This window comes from Bison bison, unplaced genomic scaffold, assembly GCF_000754665.1.
Source record: "Bison bison bison isolate TAMUID 2011002044 unplaced genomic scaffold, Bison_UMD1.0 scf7180017864285, whole genome shotgun sequence".
NCBI lineage: Eukaryota > Metazoa > Chordata > Mammalia > Artiodactyla > Bovidae > Bison > Bison bison.
The window spans coordinates 2,447,613-2,465,606 of record NW_011494857.1 but is presented as its reverse complement, the minus strand read 5'-3'; the positions used below and the strand labels follow the sequence as shown (position 1 = coordinate 2,465,606).

The 17,994-nt window shown below is 47.9% G+C and overlaps 1 protein-coding gene across 7 annotated transcripts in view; it reads right to left on the bottom strand.

The window, feature by feature from the left end:
* Positions 1 to 3,877: 3,877 nt before the first annotated feature.
* The window catches only part of LOC104995706 (myeloid cell surface antigen CD33-like), a 21,357-nt gene continuing 7,240 nt past the window's right edge, over positions 3,878 to 17,994 (bottom strand). For 2 of the 7 annotated variants that reach the window (XM_010849683.1, XM_010849684.1), the window contains one exon: positions 14,079 to 15,557. In XM_010849683.1, coding sequence (XP_010847985.1) covers positions 15,387 to 15,557 — 171 coding nt within the window. In that variant the 3' untranslated portion in view covers positions 14,079 to 15,386. Of the gene's footprint in view, positions 4,347 to 6,979; positions 7,062 to 7,698; positions 7,787 to 8,063; positions 8,349 to 8,432; positions 8,691 to 9,184; positions 9,233 to 9,420; positions 9,700 to 9,888; positions 10,482 to 14,078; positions 15,558 to 17,994 lie in introns of those variants that run through there. The other 5 variants (XM_010849681.1, XM_010849682.1, XM_010849680.1 and 2 more) reach the window with 5 other exon arrangements.

The following is a 17,994-nucleotide window of genomic DNA, read 5'->3' as shown; positions in this document are numbered from 1 at the left end:
TTCACTGAATCCTCAAAACAACCAAACGAACCAAGAAATGCTGTCATCCCCATTTGATGCAGAAGCAAGCGGCAGTAGCAAGAGCTTAAGTGGTGAAACAGGTGCCTGAATCCTGGCAGAACGACTTTGAGCTTAAATTATTATGATTTTAATGAAGAGGAAATCTTCATGACATAAAATTAACCAATAGATTACTTTTTTATCTTTTGGCTTTGCTGCATACTGTGCGGGATCTTAGTCCCCAACCAGGGATGGAACCCTCATCCCTGCCTTGGCTGTGACAGTTTCACGCACTGGACCACCAGGGAAATCCCCTTGTTTTTTATCTAATTTTTATCAAATTAACCATTTTTAAGTGAACAGTTTAGTTGCATTTAGTATATGCACAATGTTGTGTAACCAGTACCTCTAGTTTCAAAACATTTTTCCTCACCCCAAAAAGAAGCTCTGTACCCATTAAACAGTTACTCTCTATTTCCTCCTTGCCCAAACCCCTCGTTGTTTGTTATTCAGCCGCTCAGCCATGTCACACTCTTTGCGACCCCATGGACTGAAGTACGCCAGGCTCCCCTGTCCTTCACTATCTCCCTGAGTTTGCTCAAACTCATGTTCAATGAGTTGGTGATGCCATTCAACCATCTCATCCTCTGTCACCCCCTTCTCCCCCTCCCCTCAATCCTTCCCAGCATCAGGGTCTTTTCCAATGAGTTGGCTCTTTGCATTGGGTGGCCAAGGTATTGGAGCTTCAGCTTCAGCATCAGTCCTTCTAATGAATATTCAGAGTTGATTTCCTTTAGGATGGACTTGTTGGGTCTCCTTGAAGTCCAAGGGACTCTTCAAGAGTCTTCTCTTTCCCAAAGCTCCTGGCAGCCCCTCATCAGCTTCCTGTCTCTGTGGAGGTAAATATCTTGGATGTTTCGTATAAATGGGAATCATACACTATGTGACCATTTGTGTCTGGTGTCTTTCATTTAGCATATGTTTGGGTTCATCCATGATGCAGTGTGTATCTGTGCTTCTACTGCTGAATGATGCGCCATTGTACTGCCTAGTCACTCAGTTGTGTCTGACTCTTTGCAGGCCCATGAACTGTAGCCTGTGAGGCTCCTCAGTCCATGGGATTCTCCAGGCAAGAACACTGGAGTGGGTTGGTGCCACTGTATGGATGGATCATATTTTGTTTATCCATTCATCCACCAATAGACATATGGATTTCTATTTTGGCTATTGGGAAGGCACTTACAATTTTTTTATTTTCCATTATGGTTTATTACAAGATATTGAGTATAGTTCCCCATGCTACACAGTAGCATGTTTATCCATTCTATATATAATAGTTTGCATCTGCTAATCCCAAACTCCCAATCCATCCCTCTCCTTACACTCTCTTGAAAACCACAGATCCGGTCTCTATATCTGAGTCTGTTTCTGCAGTGATTCAGCCATATATTCTTTTTAATGTCTTCCCTGGGCTCAGTGGTAAGGAATCTGCCTGCCAATGCAGGAGTCCTGGGTTCGATCCCTGGGTCAGGAATATCCCCTGGAAAAGGAAATGGCAACCCACTCCAGTATTCTCGCCTAGAGAATCCCCATGTACTGAGGAGCTTGGCGTGCTACAGTCCACAGGGCCACAAAAGAGTCAGACACGACTGAGCAGCTAAACAATGACAACATTCTTTTTCATAGTATTTTCCATATTCTTTTCCACTGTGGTTTATTACAAGAAACTGAATATGGTTCCCTATGCTATAGAATAGGACCTTGTCACCTGTCTTAATGTTTTTTCTTTTTTCGAAATACAGTTGATTTACAATGTTGTGATCATTTCTGGTATGGTAAAGTGACTCGGTTATACATCTCTGTACATTCTTTTTTACATTCTTTTCCATAAGGACTCACCCCAGGACACTGAATACAGTCCCCTGTGCTATCCAGAGGAACTTCGTTGTCTGTCAACTGTCTTACTGTTGATGGGCATTTGGGCAGGTTCCGTTTTTTCAGCCATTACAACAGGCACTGTTGTGAAAACTTTGGATACATTTGGTGAACATGCATACACGCTTCTGTTGAATGCATACCTGGGAGTTGAATGGTTGTCTCGTGTGCTCAGTGTTAGAGTGACAGGCATTTTCCAAAGTTGGTTGTACCTATTCTCACTCCTACCAGCACTTTGGAAGAGTTCCAATTGCTCCACATCATCACCAACACTTGATATTCTTTTTTTCTTTGAAATGCTATTTATTTTTTGGCCGTGCCTTGAGACATGTGGAATCTTAGTTCCCCAACTAGGATCGAAACTGTGCCCCCTGTATGGGAAACAAAGTTTTAAACACTGGACCACCAGGGAAGTCCCAACACTGGATATTCTTTAAGAAAGCATTTTTTATTGGATGAAGTACCCATGATATAAAATTTACCGATGTAACTATTTTCAAGTGTGCAATTAAATGGTGTTAAACACGTTCAAGTTGTGTAACCATCAGCATCGTCCATTTCTAGAACTTTTTCATCATCTGAAACTGAAATTCTGTATCCATTAAACATTAACTGTCCACTGACTCCTCCAGTCCCCAGCCCCTGGTATCCACTTTATAATGCTTTTCTTTAAAAACTGTGGTTAAAAAAAAAATGATATAAAATTTACCATCTTAACCGTTTATAAGCGCATGATACAGTAGTGTTTATTATATGCATCTTGTTGGCCATCAAATCTCTACGAATGTTTTCATCTTGCAAAAATGAAACTCTACACCTATTGAATAGTAACTTCCTATCTCCCCAACCTCTGAGTATCCCCCGGGGACCCCTCTACCTTCTGTTTCACAGTTTAATTTCTTTGAATACTTCCTATAGCTGGAATCACGCACTATTTGTCTTTCTGTACAACTGGCTTATTTCACTTCATGTAATATCCTCAACACTCAATTTCCTTGATATTATTTTTATTATCTTAGCCAATGTCACTATGCAACTGGCATACCACTGCAATTTTCATTTGTATTTCCTCGGCAGCTACAAAAGTTGAATACATTTCTGTATGCTTGTTGGCCATTTGACTATCTTGCCTTTCTATTTGCTTGTCTTTTTCTTATTGATTTGTGGAAGCTCTTTATATATTCCTTTACATTTTTAAAAATTTATTGTTTAATTTTTTAATTATTTTAAAATACATATTCTTTATATTCTCTGGGTGTCCTTTGTTAGATACATGTATTGGGAAGTATCTTCTCCACCCAGAGAATTACATTTAGATTTACTTAAAAAAAAATAATACATGTCACACCCCACCAGAAAAGAAAAACAAAAAACTAAAATAATATATGTTGTTAAGAATAGTCAAAAACTAGTCAGGCAAAATAGAAGTATGTGGTAGAATCAAAAGCTGACATCTCCCTCTATTCTGAGGTAACATATCACAAACATGGTTAACAACACCCACAGTGCACGTGTGTGTGCGTTAAGTCACGTCAGTCATGTTCCACAGTGCATGCTCGCATGAAGAAAGCTGAGCGCTGAAGAATTGATGCTTTTGAACTGTGGTGTTGGAGAAGACTCTTGCGAGGCCCTTGGACTGCAAGGAGATCCAACCAGTCTATCCTAAAGGAAATCAGTCCTGAGTATTCATTGGAAGGACTGATGTTGAAGGTGAAACTCCAATACTTTGGCCACCTGATGCGAAGAACTGACTCACTGGAAAAGACCCTGATGCTGGGAATGACTGAAGGTGGGAGGAGAAGGGGACAACAGAGGATGAGATGCTTGGATGGCATCACCGACTCAATGGACATGAGTTTGAGTAAACTCCGAGAGTTGGTGATGGTGAGGGAAGCCTGGCGTGCTGCAGTCCATGGGGTTAAAAAGAACCAGACACGTCTAAGTGACTGAACTGAACTGAACTGAGGAATATTATCCTCACTTTACAGAGGAGGAAACTGAGGCACAGAGAGGTAAACTCCTTTGACTTGCTTGACATAACACCCTTAGCATTACCCAAGCCTGGATTTGAACCCAGGACTCTCTAACTGTGACCTTCAGCCACTCCAAGGAACCTCACCTTCTCACTTACAGGCTTTGGCTCAGCAGGCAGCCAAGTCTTCAAGAATCAGTATCTGACACACACGTCCCTCAGAGGTGCATTTTCTGGGGGTGGAGACAGGGTCCTATCACTTCCCAATCTTGATCTCTGAGTACTCGGTGGTGTCCCAGACCTGAAAGTTGTGGGTCCTCGGTCTGTGGAAACTGAGGTTTGCATAATAGAGTTCTTGTTCCTTCTCTGAGGTGGAAGCAGCCGAAGCTGGGGTCTGGTAGTCAGAGGGGCTGTCTGACCAGGATTCGTTGAAGTGACCCTGAGTGGGAAGAGAGAACGACTTAAGCTGGCCTTTGAGGTCTGGAGAAGGGAACCCAGAGCTTGAGGAGGGTATTTATTCACTTATTCATTTTCACACCCATTTCCTGAGGATTCACTCATTCAGTCACTCCTTCATTCATCCATACCTTTAATCAGAATGGTCTGTTCTTCTTATTACTCATCTCACTGAATCCTTACAACCTCCCTCCATGGGTGATATAAATGTTATCACCATTTTACAGATAGGAAAATAGAGGGAGCAAAGTGAAGTGATTCTTCCACAGACAAGGTCCCTGACCTTGCACTGTCTATCAGGACAAGGAGACAGTATGAACTTGTCACACACTCAAAACTTATCAAATTGCAAATTGTGTTTTGATGGACAGAAGCAGGGTGCTGTGGGCGAGAGTCACAGAGGTCTGCAGGAGACCTGCACTGCCCTCCAGGAGCTCACGGTGTTGGGGGAACAGGCCTGTGGTTATTATAGGGAAGTGTGACGACAGTCTGCCTGGTGTAGGGCAGGGGAATATTTGAATGACATCAATTGGCATGACACTTAAAAAAGAATGAAATAAAACAGAAACAGACTCACAGACATAGAGAACAGATTTATAATTGCCAAGGAGTGGGGTGGGGTGAGGGAGGGATGGATTGGGAATTTGGGATCAGCGGAGGCAAACTATTATATATAGGATGGATAAACAACAAGGTCCTACAGAGAACTATTTTCAATTACCTTGATAAACCATAATGGGAAGAAATAATGGGATAAAGAATGTATATATATTCATATATATATACATAACTGAATCACTTTGCTGTACAGCAGAAATTAACATAGCATTGTAAATCAACTATACTTCAACAAAATACATTATTTTAAAAAAAGAATGAAATAAAGCTATTTGTGGCAACATGGATGGATCTAGAGGTTATCATACTAAGTGAAGTAAGTCGAACAAAGACAGACAATTACATGATATCGCTTATATGTGAAATCTAAAAAAATGATACAAATGAACTTATTTAGAACCCAATGCTGGGAAGGATTGAGGGCAGGAGGAGAAGCGGGCAACAGAGGGTGAGATGGTTGGATGGCATCATTGACTCAATGGACATGAGTTTGAGCAAACTCAGGGAGATAGTGAAGGACAGGGAAGCCTGGCATGCTGCCGTCCACGGGGTCCAAAGAGTTGAACACGACTGAGCGACTGGACAATATTAACTTAGAAACAGCCAGATGGAAGAGATGCTGAGGGCAAGGTATAGGGAAAGGACACAGTTTCCATGCCTTCTCCAATTGCTTTGTCCTGCTCAAATCTCCACTTGTTTACCAACCCGAAAGCTCTCTAAACCCCATCCTTTGAGGGTTTTAGGGAGGCTTCACACCACAGACATGATTGACTAAACCACTGGCCTTTGGCGACTGAAATCCTCCAGCGCCTCTCCCATCCCTGGAGGTCAGGGGGTGGGACTGAAGGTTCCAGTCCCCTCTGCTTGGTTCTCCTGACAACCAGGCCCTATCCTTAGGTACTTTCCAAAAGTCACCCCATGAAAATAACAAGAGACCCCTTTAACACTCCCATCACTTCAAGTGTTCTAGGAGCTCTGTGTCAGGAATAGGGGATAAAGATCAAATATATATTTCTTTTTATAGATCATAATATCATAGAATACAATAAGCTCATTTGTGGGGAGGGACAGGATGCTGGCGGGAGAACTTGGCAGGGGACAGATTATAGAATACCAGACTGAAGAATCTGGGCTTGATTCCTTAGGCCTGTGCTGTCCAATACAGGAGCCCCTAGCCATGCGTGGCTCTTGAACCCAAGAAATGTAGTGAATCAGTCAAAAATGAATACTGGAGGTCAAAGTTTTTGTATTAAAAAAGAAAAAGAGAGAGAAAGAAAGGGAGGGGAACAGAGGAAGGAAAGAAGGAAGGGAGAAAGAGATACGGAAAGAAAGGGGAAGGAAGGAAAGGAAGAGACAAAGAGAAACAAAGAAAGAAAAAGGAAGGAAGGAAGAGAGAAGAGAAAGAAAGAGAAAGAAAATATCCTATTAATAATTTGTGCATTTATGTTCACTATTGATGACATGATGTTTGAGATGATACTTTGGCTACATTCGGTTAAATAAAATATTATATAAAAACCGATCTCACGTTCCTTTCTCCTTTTTTTTTTTTTTAAACATGGCTAGGTTTTAAGTTGTACTCGTGGCTCACATCCTATTTCTGTTGGATTTATACTCGGCGGGGGGACGGCAAGCACAGGGTGACTGTAAAGAAAAGCTGTTTGGGGAACTTCTTGCTGAGAGCTTAGTGGGGGAGGAGAGAGAGAGCCACTGACCCAGAAGAGAGTGAGGGCTCAGCAGGAAAGGGGCCAAAAGGAGAAGAACTTTGCTAAACGGAAGATGGACAGGACTCGGTGAATTCTAGGCTCCGGCGAGTGCAGAAAGACGAGAGGGTGATTTGAGTGCAACAAGAAACTCGAGAGGAAAAGCAAACTTGGAGGCGGGGGCGGGGTGGGGGAGATCACGTTTTTCTTAGGTGCTAAGTAGGCTGCCGCGGCCCCTGTGTAGGCAGAGGGGTCCGGTGGGGACACTGGACGGCAAGCCGCCCATGTCACTCACCCGGGACGCGGGACGCGACGCTGGGCAGTCGCCATCTTGGCTCGACGCTCTCTCCACCGACTTCTTCCTGTAGATCTTCACCCTGAAAAGAGACCAAGGCCTTTAAGAGGGCTCCTCTAGGGAGTCCAGAGGGACTTCCTGAACGCAGGCCGGTGTCCAGCTGCAGAGACCGTGACCAGAAAGCAAGCGCCCTCCTCCCGCACGGCCAGTGCCAGGGTCCACACTGGGCCAAGATGTCAGGAGGCTGCATTCTTGATGCCACTTCAGCGAGCCACCTCCTTTTCAGCGTCATCAGTCCACCAGTGCCCTCAACTCTGGGCTTTAAGTGTTTTTTTAAAAAAACAATTAGTTTATTTTTGGCTGTGGTGGTCTTCCTTGCTGCCTAGTGGCTTTCTCTAGTTGGGGCCAGTGGGGGCTACTCTCTAGGTGCCCTGCGTGGACTTCCTACTGCAGTGCCTTCTCTAGTCGAAGAGCACGGGGTCTAGGCAAGCAAGCTTCAGTAGTTGTGGCACACAGGCTTAGTTGTCCCACGCCCATGTGGGATCTTCCCGGACCAGGTATCGAACCCATGTCCCCTGCACTGGCAGGCGGATTCTTAACCACTGGACCACCAGGGAAGTCCTGAGCTTTGAGTTTTGAAGATTCTTTGAGTCTTCGCCCCCGTCCTCCTCCCATTGCACCCACCCTCATAGTGGTCCCCAGCTGAGGCCCCCACTCACACAAAGATGAGACAGAGAGCAAGCAGGGCTGTGACACCGGCTCCTCCGATGGCCCCCTGAACCACGCCAGTCCTGGGTCCTGGTTTCCCTGCAGATATGAGACCTGGGGTGACTTCCAGCCCCCTTCAAGCGGGCACCTGAGCCCCCAGCCTTCTCATATCCATGACCCACGAGTGTGCCCACTTTTCCCCAGGACTCGGTGCTGTGTCCACCATCCTTGATACAACTGCATCCTCCTGTGCCCCCCTCCCCTGGTACCACAGAGGACCTTGAATGCTAGTCCCCTTTAGCCCAGAATCATGCCCATTTCTCTTCCTCTCCACGTTTTCTAGGACCCAGATGCGCGACTTCCCCTTTCCCCAGACCTGGCAGCAGCAGGATCTTCACGATCTGTTTCCCATGGGCGTTCTGGGCCTCACAGCTGAGTCTGAGGCCGGAGCTGAGCCCCTCGCGGAGGCTCAGGGAGCTATTAGCCCAGGGCCCGGCGGAGCTGGAGGCAATCTCAAAGGAGGCGTTAATGAAGTTCCCCGCCAGCAGCCCCTCGCCCAGCCGCCAGTGCAGGGAGGGGGCCGGCCAGGCTCTCGTGGAGCAGCTGCAGCTCAGACCCTCGTCCTCCTGGGAGCAGGAGGGGCCCAGCAGCTGCGGGGGAGCTGTGGGGAGATACGGGAGGGATCAGGGGAGCTTTCCCCTCCCTGGAACCCCGGCCTCCTTCCCCCGGGTGTGTTCCAACTCACTTCTCACAACGAGGTTCAGAAACGCTTTCTCGGAGCCCAGTGGATGCTGAGCTTGGCAGACATATAACCCCTGGTCCCTCAGTTCCACCCAGGGCAGCTCGAGGACCCCAGGGTTCAAGGAATTCGAGGGGCTCAGGGTCAGGCTCTCTCGGGTCCAGCTGATCATGGCAGGAGGGTTGCTGTCAGGAACACAGTCCAGGCGCAGGGACTGGCCCTCCTGGACTGAAAGAGACTGGCTTTTGCCCAGAGTTTCAGGTCCTGGCAAGACAGAGAGAAAGCTAGCCTCACTCTGCCTATCTCTTCCATTGCTTAGTGGCTCATATTGTCCTGGTTCGGAGCATTGTCGATTTCCTCTGCGTAAAAACTCCCATCGTGGCCAATTTCAAATGCCTCATTTGAAGCCACTGAACCCAGAAGTGGGAAAAGATGGACACAGTTGCACAACTGGCTCTTGCCAACCAGTGAGAGCCAACCCCTAAGGAGAGAGAAGGCAGGATTTGGGAGGAAGATAGAACCCAGGCAGTGGGGACAGTTACATCCATTTGGCAAGGAAGAGGCCAGGCGACATCCATGAGAACAGGGTCAGCGGAAGGGGGAGGCTGGTTTGTAAGCCCACAAGCCAGTGTGGGGGGCTTCCCACCCCTGCTGTTCCCACACCGTCCATCTGAGTCCTGAACCCCAGATCAGCTCGGAAGGTCAGAGACAGACCCCATTTCCGTCACTGCCCCAAGAAGAGAGGTTTTGACGTATACCTGTGCCTTCTTTCTGGTACACTCTGATGGTCAGCTCCTGGGGTGCATCTGGACAGACAGACATAACTGTCCCTTTTCAGGGGCAGGAACATAGGCCTCCCAGAAACATCAGAAGTGGGAAGCAAGTGGAGTGGGGTATCCTCATCCATCCTCCCCAGTTCCAGCAGCCCAGGCCCTGCCTCCCTCTCCCCAACACCGTTGGGGACCCAGCCTCTTGCCCCTCCACCCCCACTCACAGGACACATTGAGCCTGATGGTCGCCTCTGTGCTCACACCAGCTCCGGGGAAGGTCACACGACACGTGAGGTTGGTGCCGTGGTCCTGGGGACTCGGGGTGAGGGTGAGCACTGAGGAGTGGGGACTCTCGGGGTTTGGGGAGGTGAGGGCGACACCGGTCCAGGAGAAGGTGGGGGGCGTCCCCCTCTCACAGGCCCATGGCACCGCACAGGTGAGGTTGGTGGGGCGGCCGGATGCTAGGGTCTCCTGGACGTGGATGTCAGGTGTGTCTGTCAGAGCTGGAGAGGCGGAGACACGGACCCAGGACTGGAGGGGGGACCCCTGTGTGCCCCTCAGAGCAGTTGTTCCCCAGCATCCTGTACCCCTGGGTCCCCCCCCAGGATGAGAAGACAGGGTTCCCTTCCCACCCTGCTCTGGGGACCCTCAGGACCCCTGTATGTATGCCCTCCACTTGGCCCCATCCTTACCCATCACACGGACTGAAAGCGGATGCCATTTATAACTATATCTCACAGTAGGCCCTCTCTCCACCCTAAAGATGTATGTCCCCGTATCCGTCCTCTGGGCGTCTCTGATGTCCAGGGAGCAGTCTTTGGTCCAGGGGTCTCCAACGAGGAGGAATCGGCCCTGGGTCTCACCGAGCACCTCACGCTCTGGGTTGTTTGTGGCCACTGCGGGATCTCCAGGGGAATCTGTCCTTTCCCGGAACCAGTAGCTGTGAGCTGGGTCAGAGTCTTTCCAGCCTTCCCGGGGATAGTAGACAGAGCAGGCCACGTGGACACACAGGCCCTCCTGCACTGACACGGACCGCGGCACGTCCAGCTGGTATCTCAGATCCTGAGCCAGGGACCCCTCGGGGAAATGAGGATTAGTCGAGCCCCAGCCCCACTCACCTACCCACAGCAGCGACAGCAGCAGTGGCAGCAGCAGCATCTTTGGGGTGACACTCTTGGAGCCTTGGTGTCACAGGATTGAGAGCAAGCCCCAACAGGAAGCCCAGGGCTGAGGTCAGAAAGTGACAGACCACAAAAGAAGAACTCAGCATCCACAGGCTGCCAGAGCCACGTGAATCCTGAAGAGGAACCGTCTAGATGAGGCCCCGCTGAGGGTCACAAGCAGGGAGCACTGCCCAGGGGAGGCTCCCGGCTCCCTGTCCTCCACCTGACCCCTCTGCACCTCTGTCCACAGCTGGAAATCAGGCCGGTAAGTCCCCGCCGGGTGTGGGAGGCAGGAAGGGCAGCCGGGGAAGCTCTAGGCATGAAAGATGGGGATGGGTACCCACCCCCCCGGATGAAGGAGGTGGTGATTAGTTACTGAGATGATATGACAACGGCACACATGTGCATCTCTGTTTTCGGAACTGGAGCCCCAGGAAGAATGGGACAGACTTTGTGTCATCCTGGAGAACTTCTCTGACACCCCAGGTCCCGTTGATACAGTGAGCTGGGAGTGGCCAGCTCGGAGTTTAGAGGAAAAACTCGATTGCTCTGTGCAGTTAGAAGGTGAGTTCCCGGGTGTAAATGGCCAGAGTGGGTGGGACCAGAATGAAGGTGCTATGAGAACATGATCCCAGGGGAGCATGGGGTTTCTTGATCTAGTAACAGCAGCCTGCCCTGGCCCCCCTGGTGTTGACTGCGCACGCCAGGCCTGGGAGCCGGGCACTGAGAGCAAGATGACAGCCTTTGGGGGCAGGTGGGCCTGCTCTTCTTCCCCTCCAAGCCTCAGCTTTTTCATCTGTGCTGCTGCTGCTGCTGCTGCTAAGTCACTTCAGTCGTGTCCGACTCTGTGCAACCCCATAGATGGCAGCCCACCAGGGACCCTCGTCTCTGGGATTCTCCAGGCAAGAACACTGGAGTGGGTTGCCATTTCTTTCTCCAGTGCATGAAAGTGAAAAGTGAACGTGAAGTCGCTCAGTCACGTCCGACTCTTAGCGACCCCATGGACTGCAGCCCACCAGGCTCCTCCATCCATGGGATTTTCCAGGCAGGAGTACTGGAGTGGGGTGCCATTGCCTTCTCGTTTTCATCTGTACATGTAGGAATAATAATGTTCAACCCTTGTCCTGGGCATTTTCTACAGTCTCTGGTGTGGCCGTCTTGCAGGTCACATGTCTGGCCCTGCCCATTCCTCTGAGTCCCTCCTTCAGCGAGAAGCTCCTGGTGGTCAGTGGTATCTTTGATAGATACCAAAGCCTCATCTGAGGCCTCCGAAGAGGGGATCCAGGGCACAGACTCTGCAGTCAGATGGCTCTGGGCCGAGCCTTGCTCCCTAATGCATGCTGTGCCACCTTGGGAAGTGGCTTAATCATTCTGTGCAGAATTGCATCCCTGTTGTTCATGGGGTGTTGGGGCTGAATTCTATTACCCACCCCAAAAAAATTTATATCTGCAAGTCCTAACCCCTAGTGCCTCTAAATGTGATTGCATTTGGAGACAGGGCCTTTAAAGAGGTTGTGTTGTCATTTAGTCGCCCAGTCGTGTCCGACCTTTTGCAACCCCATGGACTGCAGCAGGCCAGGCCTCTCTGTCCTTCACCACCTCCCAAAGTTTGCCTGAGTTCATGCCCATTGCATTGGCAATACCATTCAACCCTCTCATCCTCTAACACCCTCTTCTCTTTCTGCCCTCAATATTTCCCAGCATCAGGGACTTTTCCAATGTTCGAATCAGATGACCAAAATACTGGAGCTTCAGCTTCAGCATCAGTCCTTCCAATGAGTGTTCAGGGTTGATTTTCCTTAAGATAGACTGGTTTGATCTTTTTGCTATCCAAAGGACTTTCAGCAGTCTTCTCCAGCACCACAATGCAAAGGCATCAATTCTTTGGCACTCAGTCCAGCTCTCACAACTGTACGTGTGAGGTAATTAAGGTAAAATGAGGTCATTGAGGTTGGCCCTCATAGGGCCCATGTCCATGTAAGTAGAAGCGGTTAGGACACAGACACACACTGAGAAGCTACCACGTGGAGACACGGAGAGAAGACAACTGTCTACAAGCCAAGAAGAGAGGCCACAGAAGACTGTATACATATGTATAACTGAATCACTTTGCTGTACAGCAGTGATTAATACAACATTGTAAAGCAACTATATGTTAATCAAAAATTGTTTTAAAACTTAAGGACTTCCCTGATGGTCCAGTGGTTAAGAATCCACTTGCCAACGCAGGGGACACGGGTTCAATCCCTGGTTCGGGAAGATCCCGCATGCTGCAAGCAACTAAGTCCATGCGCCACAACTACTGAATCTGAGCTCTAGAGCCCGGGAGCTGCAGCTACCAAAGCCCGTGGGCCTTGAGCCCGTGCCCCTCAACAAGAGAAGCCTGTGCACTGCAGTGAACAGTAGGCCCCACCCGCTGCAACTAGAGAAAACCGAGATGGGCAGCAACAAAGACCCAGCGCAGTTGAAAATAAGTTAATTTTTTTTAATGTAAAAATGAAGAAAAAATAAGGACCCAACCCCGTGGACACCTTGATCTCAGACTTCCAGCCTCCAGGTTCATAAGCAAATGAATTTCTGCTGTTCAAACCTGCCAGCTGGTGGAACTTCCTTGAAGCAGCCATAGTGAGTGAACCCACGAGGTCTCCAGGAAGAATCAACCCATGGAGTGCTCAGTGTACACAGTGGCCAGGGGTCAGCCGGCAGGATGGGAGCCCTCTGAGGCTGGGAGGGGAAAAGGGAAGGAACGGTGTGGCAACCCCAGGAAACCTCTGCTTCTCCTCTTTGCCCTGGCTCTGATCCCAGCGGGCTCTTACTTCACCAGGCGGTGCTGACCTGGCCTCTGCTCGGGTTGTCCCTCTGATGGTTGAGCCAGTTGCTGCCCCTGCAGCCATCTGTCCAGCAGAGTGTCCTGGGGGGTGGGGTGGGGGTGGGGCTGACACTGGGGAAGCACCAGCTGGGTGGGGGAGGGGCGGCAGGGTCAGGCGTGGCCAGGGCTGATCCAACCGGGAGGACCGGGCTGTGGGAGCCCCTAGGAGGAGGGAGAGAGGATGTACCTGGAGGATGGGAGGGGTGTGTGCATCCCTGACAATATGGTGAAGACCCCTGACTGTCTCTCAGTCAGGTTCGAGAGACGGTGGGTCTGAGTGGGTTGTGTTGTAGGGGCTGAGATGCCCTGACTCTGTATTGTTCCTCCATTCCTGGGGTCCTAAGCCCACTTGCCTTCTTCTTATCACCTTCCAGAATTCTCCTTGGTTGTCTCTTGCATCATTCTTAGGGTTTATAGTTGTGAACAGAGGGCAAAAGCTGGGAAAGGCAACAGGAACCATACAGCTTGAAAAGCCTAAATATTTACTAAAGAAAGCTGAGTGCTGAAGAATTGATGCTTTTGAACTGTGGTGTTGGAGAAGACTCTTGAGAGTCCCTTGAACTGCAAGGAGATCCAACTAGTCAAACCTAAAAGAAATCAGTCCTGAATATTCATTGGAAGGACTGATGCTGAAGCTGAAGCTCCAATACTTTGGCTACCTGATGCGAAGAGCTGACTCACTGGAAAAGACTCTGATGCTGGGAAAGATTGAAGCCAGGAGGAGAAGGGGATGACAGAGGATGAGATGGTTGAATGGCATCAACAACTAGATGGACATGAGTTTGAGCAAGCGCCTGGAGTTGGTGATGGATAGGGAAGCCTGGCATGCTGCAGACCATGGGATCACAAAGAGTCAGACATGACTGAGCGACTGAATTGAACTGAAGCCCACTTGCCTTCTTCTTACCACCTTCCAGAATTCTCCTTGGTTGTCTCTTGCACCATTTGGGGGATTTATAGTTGTGAACAGAGGGCAGAAGCTGGGAAATGCAACAGGAACCATACAGCTTGAAAAGCCTAAATACTGACTATTTGTCTCTTTACCAAAAAGTCTCCTGACTGCTGACCTGGAATATCAGGTTGAGAAGCTTGCAAATTCTTCTGTTGGATTAAGGAGAGAGAACAGTCTTTTGGTTATGGTCAGCTCTAAGCTTTAGGAAATTCTCTAAATGGCATTATTTGATTTTGCCTATAGCAGGAGTAGTAGGAGGTAGAGAGGATGGAAAAGGAAAATTCAGGAATGGAGAGAGATGATGCTGGAGGTCAAGTCAGGTAAGGGATCCAAGGGAGAGTTTTGAGTAAGAGAGAGGCTGACAAATGTAACCAATGTGGTACCCAGGGACAGGACCGACCCAGCTTGGGGTGAAATGTGCAGACAAAATAATAATGTTGCCCACCATCAAGCCATCAGCCACAGAAGCCTGCCCTGCTGCTGTGCCCTGAGGAGAACTCAGGATGGAGAAAAACACAGTACTTGCCCTAGATTATTAAAATGCATATCTAAGGAATAATTTCCAATGGACTCAGACTTTTGCATCCTCCCATACATAGAAAAGCACTAAAATCATTACATTGAGGTATCTGATTTTTGTGATTAGCAGTGATATTTTTGATGTTCAGTTACACATTTGTTTTCAGCAAAAACGTTTGCCTATATATCCTGGCTCCTCCCTACCTCTACAGAGCAGTTCCTCAGAGCTATCTGAAAGGCTGTCTCCCAAGCTATAGTCCTAGGTAAGATCCCCAAATAAAGCATAACTCACAACTTTCAGGTTGTGTGTGTTTTTGTGTGTGTGTGTGTGTTTTCAGCCAAAAGTCACAATGTATCAAGACTTCTGTTGCATATTTCATACTTCCATTTAATCCTTACAACAGCCCTGTGGGCTGGACTTCTCATGTTTGTTTCACCAAAGCATGGTGGATGGGGGTCAGGGTAGGTGGGTCACAAGATGCTACTTTCTTAATAAATGAAAGAGCATGGATGTGATCCCAGGTCTCTGTGATTGCAAAGCCTAAGACATATAGCAGGAAACTTGCAGGCAGTAGTTCATGAACCCACTGCTGATGGGGATGTTAGGTCTCCAAGAATCAGCCTGTGGGTCCTCCTTCCCACAGGAAGCGACGTCCTGACGCTGAGGCTCAGACTGCCTTCGGTGCCTCACTTGATCCTGATCTCTGCGTATTCTGAGTGAGGGCTCTCCTGAGGCTTCTCCCCACGGAAGATGATGGAGGAATAATGCAACTCCTGCTCCAACTCCAAAGAGGGGGTGGTCCCTGCATAATTTGTGGGGTCAGAAGATTCCTCTGACTTGGACTCCTGCTGGTGATCCTGTGCAGAGAGCAAAGAAAGGGGTCACATAAAGGTAGTTTGGGGATGAGAAGGCAGAGAGGGCCCATGAAGTGAATTTGACTCTGGGACAAGCATTTATTCATTCTTCCATTCTGTTATTAAACATTTCTCAAGGTTCTGTTTATGCAATCATCCAACAGATGTAAGGCTACAGATTGTTTTCCAACTCTACAGAACACTCACATAGACCTATGTAGAAAATAATATTATGTTACTGGCTCAGGGATTGAATCCACATCTGCCTCTCCAGCACTGTAGGCAGATTCTTTACCACTGAGCCACCTGGGAAGCCCTATGTGGAAAATATTATTATGTAACAACAGGGAAACTCTCAAAGAAGGTAGCTACTTCCCAATGATAGGGACAGAATGAAGGACAGAACAGGTGATTAAACAGTTAATCCCACTAGAGGATTGTAAGTAGAAAAATATGGGAGACCCCTGTAAGTTAATGATTACTCGAGAAAACAGATTTCAGTTTGGTTCAGTCAGTCATGTCCGACTCTGCAACCCCATGGACTGAAGCACACCTAACAGGCCTCCCTGTCCATCACCAACTCTCGGAGTTTACTTAAATTCACGTCCATTGAGTCATCCAACCATCTTATCCTCTGTTGTCCCCTTCTCCTCCTGCCTTCTATCTTTCCCAGCATCAAGGACTTTTCAAATGAGTCAGTTCTTCCCATAAGGTGGCCAAAGTATTGGAGTTTCAGCTTCAGCATCAGTCCTTCCAATGAATATTCAGGACTGATTTCCTTTAGGATGGACTGTTTGGATCTCCTTGCAGTCCAAGGAACTCTCGAGAGTCTTCTCCAACACCACAGTTCAAAAGCATCAATTCTTCGGTGCTCAGCTTTCTTCACAGTCCAACTCTCACATCCACACATGACTACTGGAAAAACCATAGCTTTGACTAGATGGACCTTTGCTGGCAAAGTAAAGTCTCTGCTTTTTAATATGCTGTCTAGGTTGGTCATAACTTTTCTTCCAAGGAGCAAGCGTCTTTTAATTTCACGGCTGCAGTCACCATCTGCAGTGATTTTGGAGCCCCCAAAATAAAGTCTGACACTGTTTCCACTGTTTCCCCATCTATTTGCCATGAAGTGATGGGACCAGATGCCATGATCTTCGTTTTCTGAATGTTGAGCTTTAAGCCAACTTTTTTACTCTCCTCTTTCACTTTCATCAAGAGGCTCTTTAGTTCTTCTTCATTTTCTGCCATAAGAGTGGTGTCATCTGCATATCTGAGGTTATTGATATTTCTCCCGGCAATCTTGATTCCAGCTTGTGCATCATCCAACCCAGTGTTTCTCATGATGTACTCTGCATATAAGTTAAATAAGCAGGGTGACAATATACAGCCTTGACGTACTCCTTTTCCTACTTGGAACCAGTCTATTTGTTCCATGTCTAGTTCTAACTGTTGCTTCCTGACCTGCATACAGATTTCTCAAGAGGCAGGTCTGGTATTCCCATCTTTTTAAGAATTTTCCACAGTTTGTTGTGGTCCACACAGTCAAAGGCTTTGGCATAGTCAATAAAGCAGAAATAGGTGTTTTTCTGGAACTCTCTTGCTTTTTCAATGATCCAACGGATGTTGGCAATTTGATCTCTGGTTCCTCTGCCTTTTCTAAATCCACCTTCAACATCTGAAGTTCACGGTTCACATACTGTTGAGGCCTGGCTTGGAGAATTTTGAGCATTACTTTGCTAGTGTGTGAGATGAGTGCAATTGTGCAGTAGTTTGAACATTCTTTGGAATTGTCTTTCTTTGAGATTGGAATGAAAACTGACCTTTTCCAGTTCTGTGGCCACTGCTAAGTTTTCCAAATTTGCTGGCATATTGAGTGTAGCACTTTCACAGCATCATCTTTTAAGATTTGAAATAGCTCAACTGGAATTCCATCACCTCCACTAGCTTTGTCCGTAGTGATGCTTCCTAAGGCCCACTTGACTTCACATTCCAGGATGTCTGGCTCTAGGTTGGTGATCACATCATCATGATTATGTTGGTTGTGAAGATCTTTTTTGTACAGTTCTTCTGTGTATTCTTGCCACCTCTTCTTAATATCTTCTGCTTCTGTTAGGTCTGTACCATTTCTGTCCTTTATTGTGCCCATCTTTGCATGAAATGTTCCCTTGGACCCTCTTACACTGTTGGTGGGAATGCAAACTAGTACAGCCACTATGGAGAACAGTGTGGAGATTCCTTAAAAAACTGGAAATAGAACTGCCTTATGATCCAGCAATCCCACTGCTGGGCATACACACTGAGGAAACCAGAAGGGAAAGAGACACGTGTACCCCAATGTTCATCGCAGCACTGTTTATAATAGCCAGGACATGGAAGCAACCTAGATGTCCATCAGCAGATGAATGGATAAGAAAGCTGTGGTACATATACACAATGGAGTATT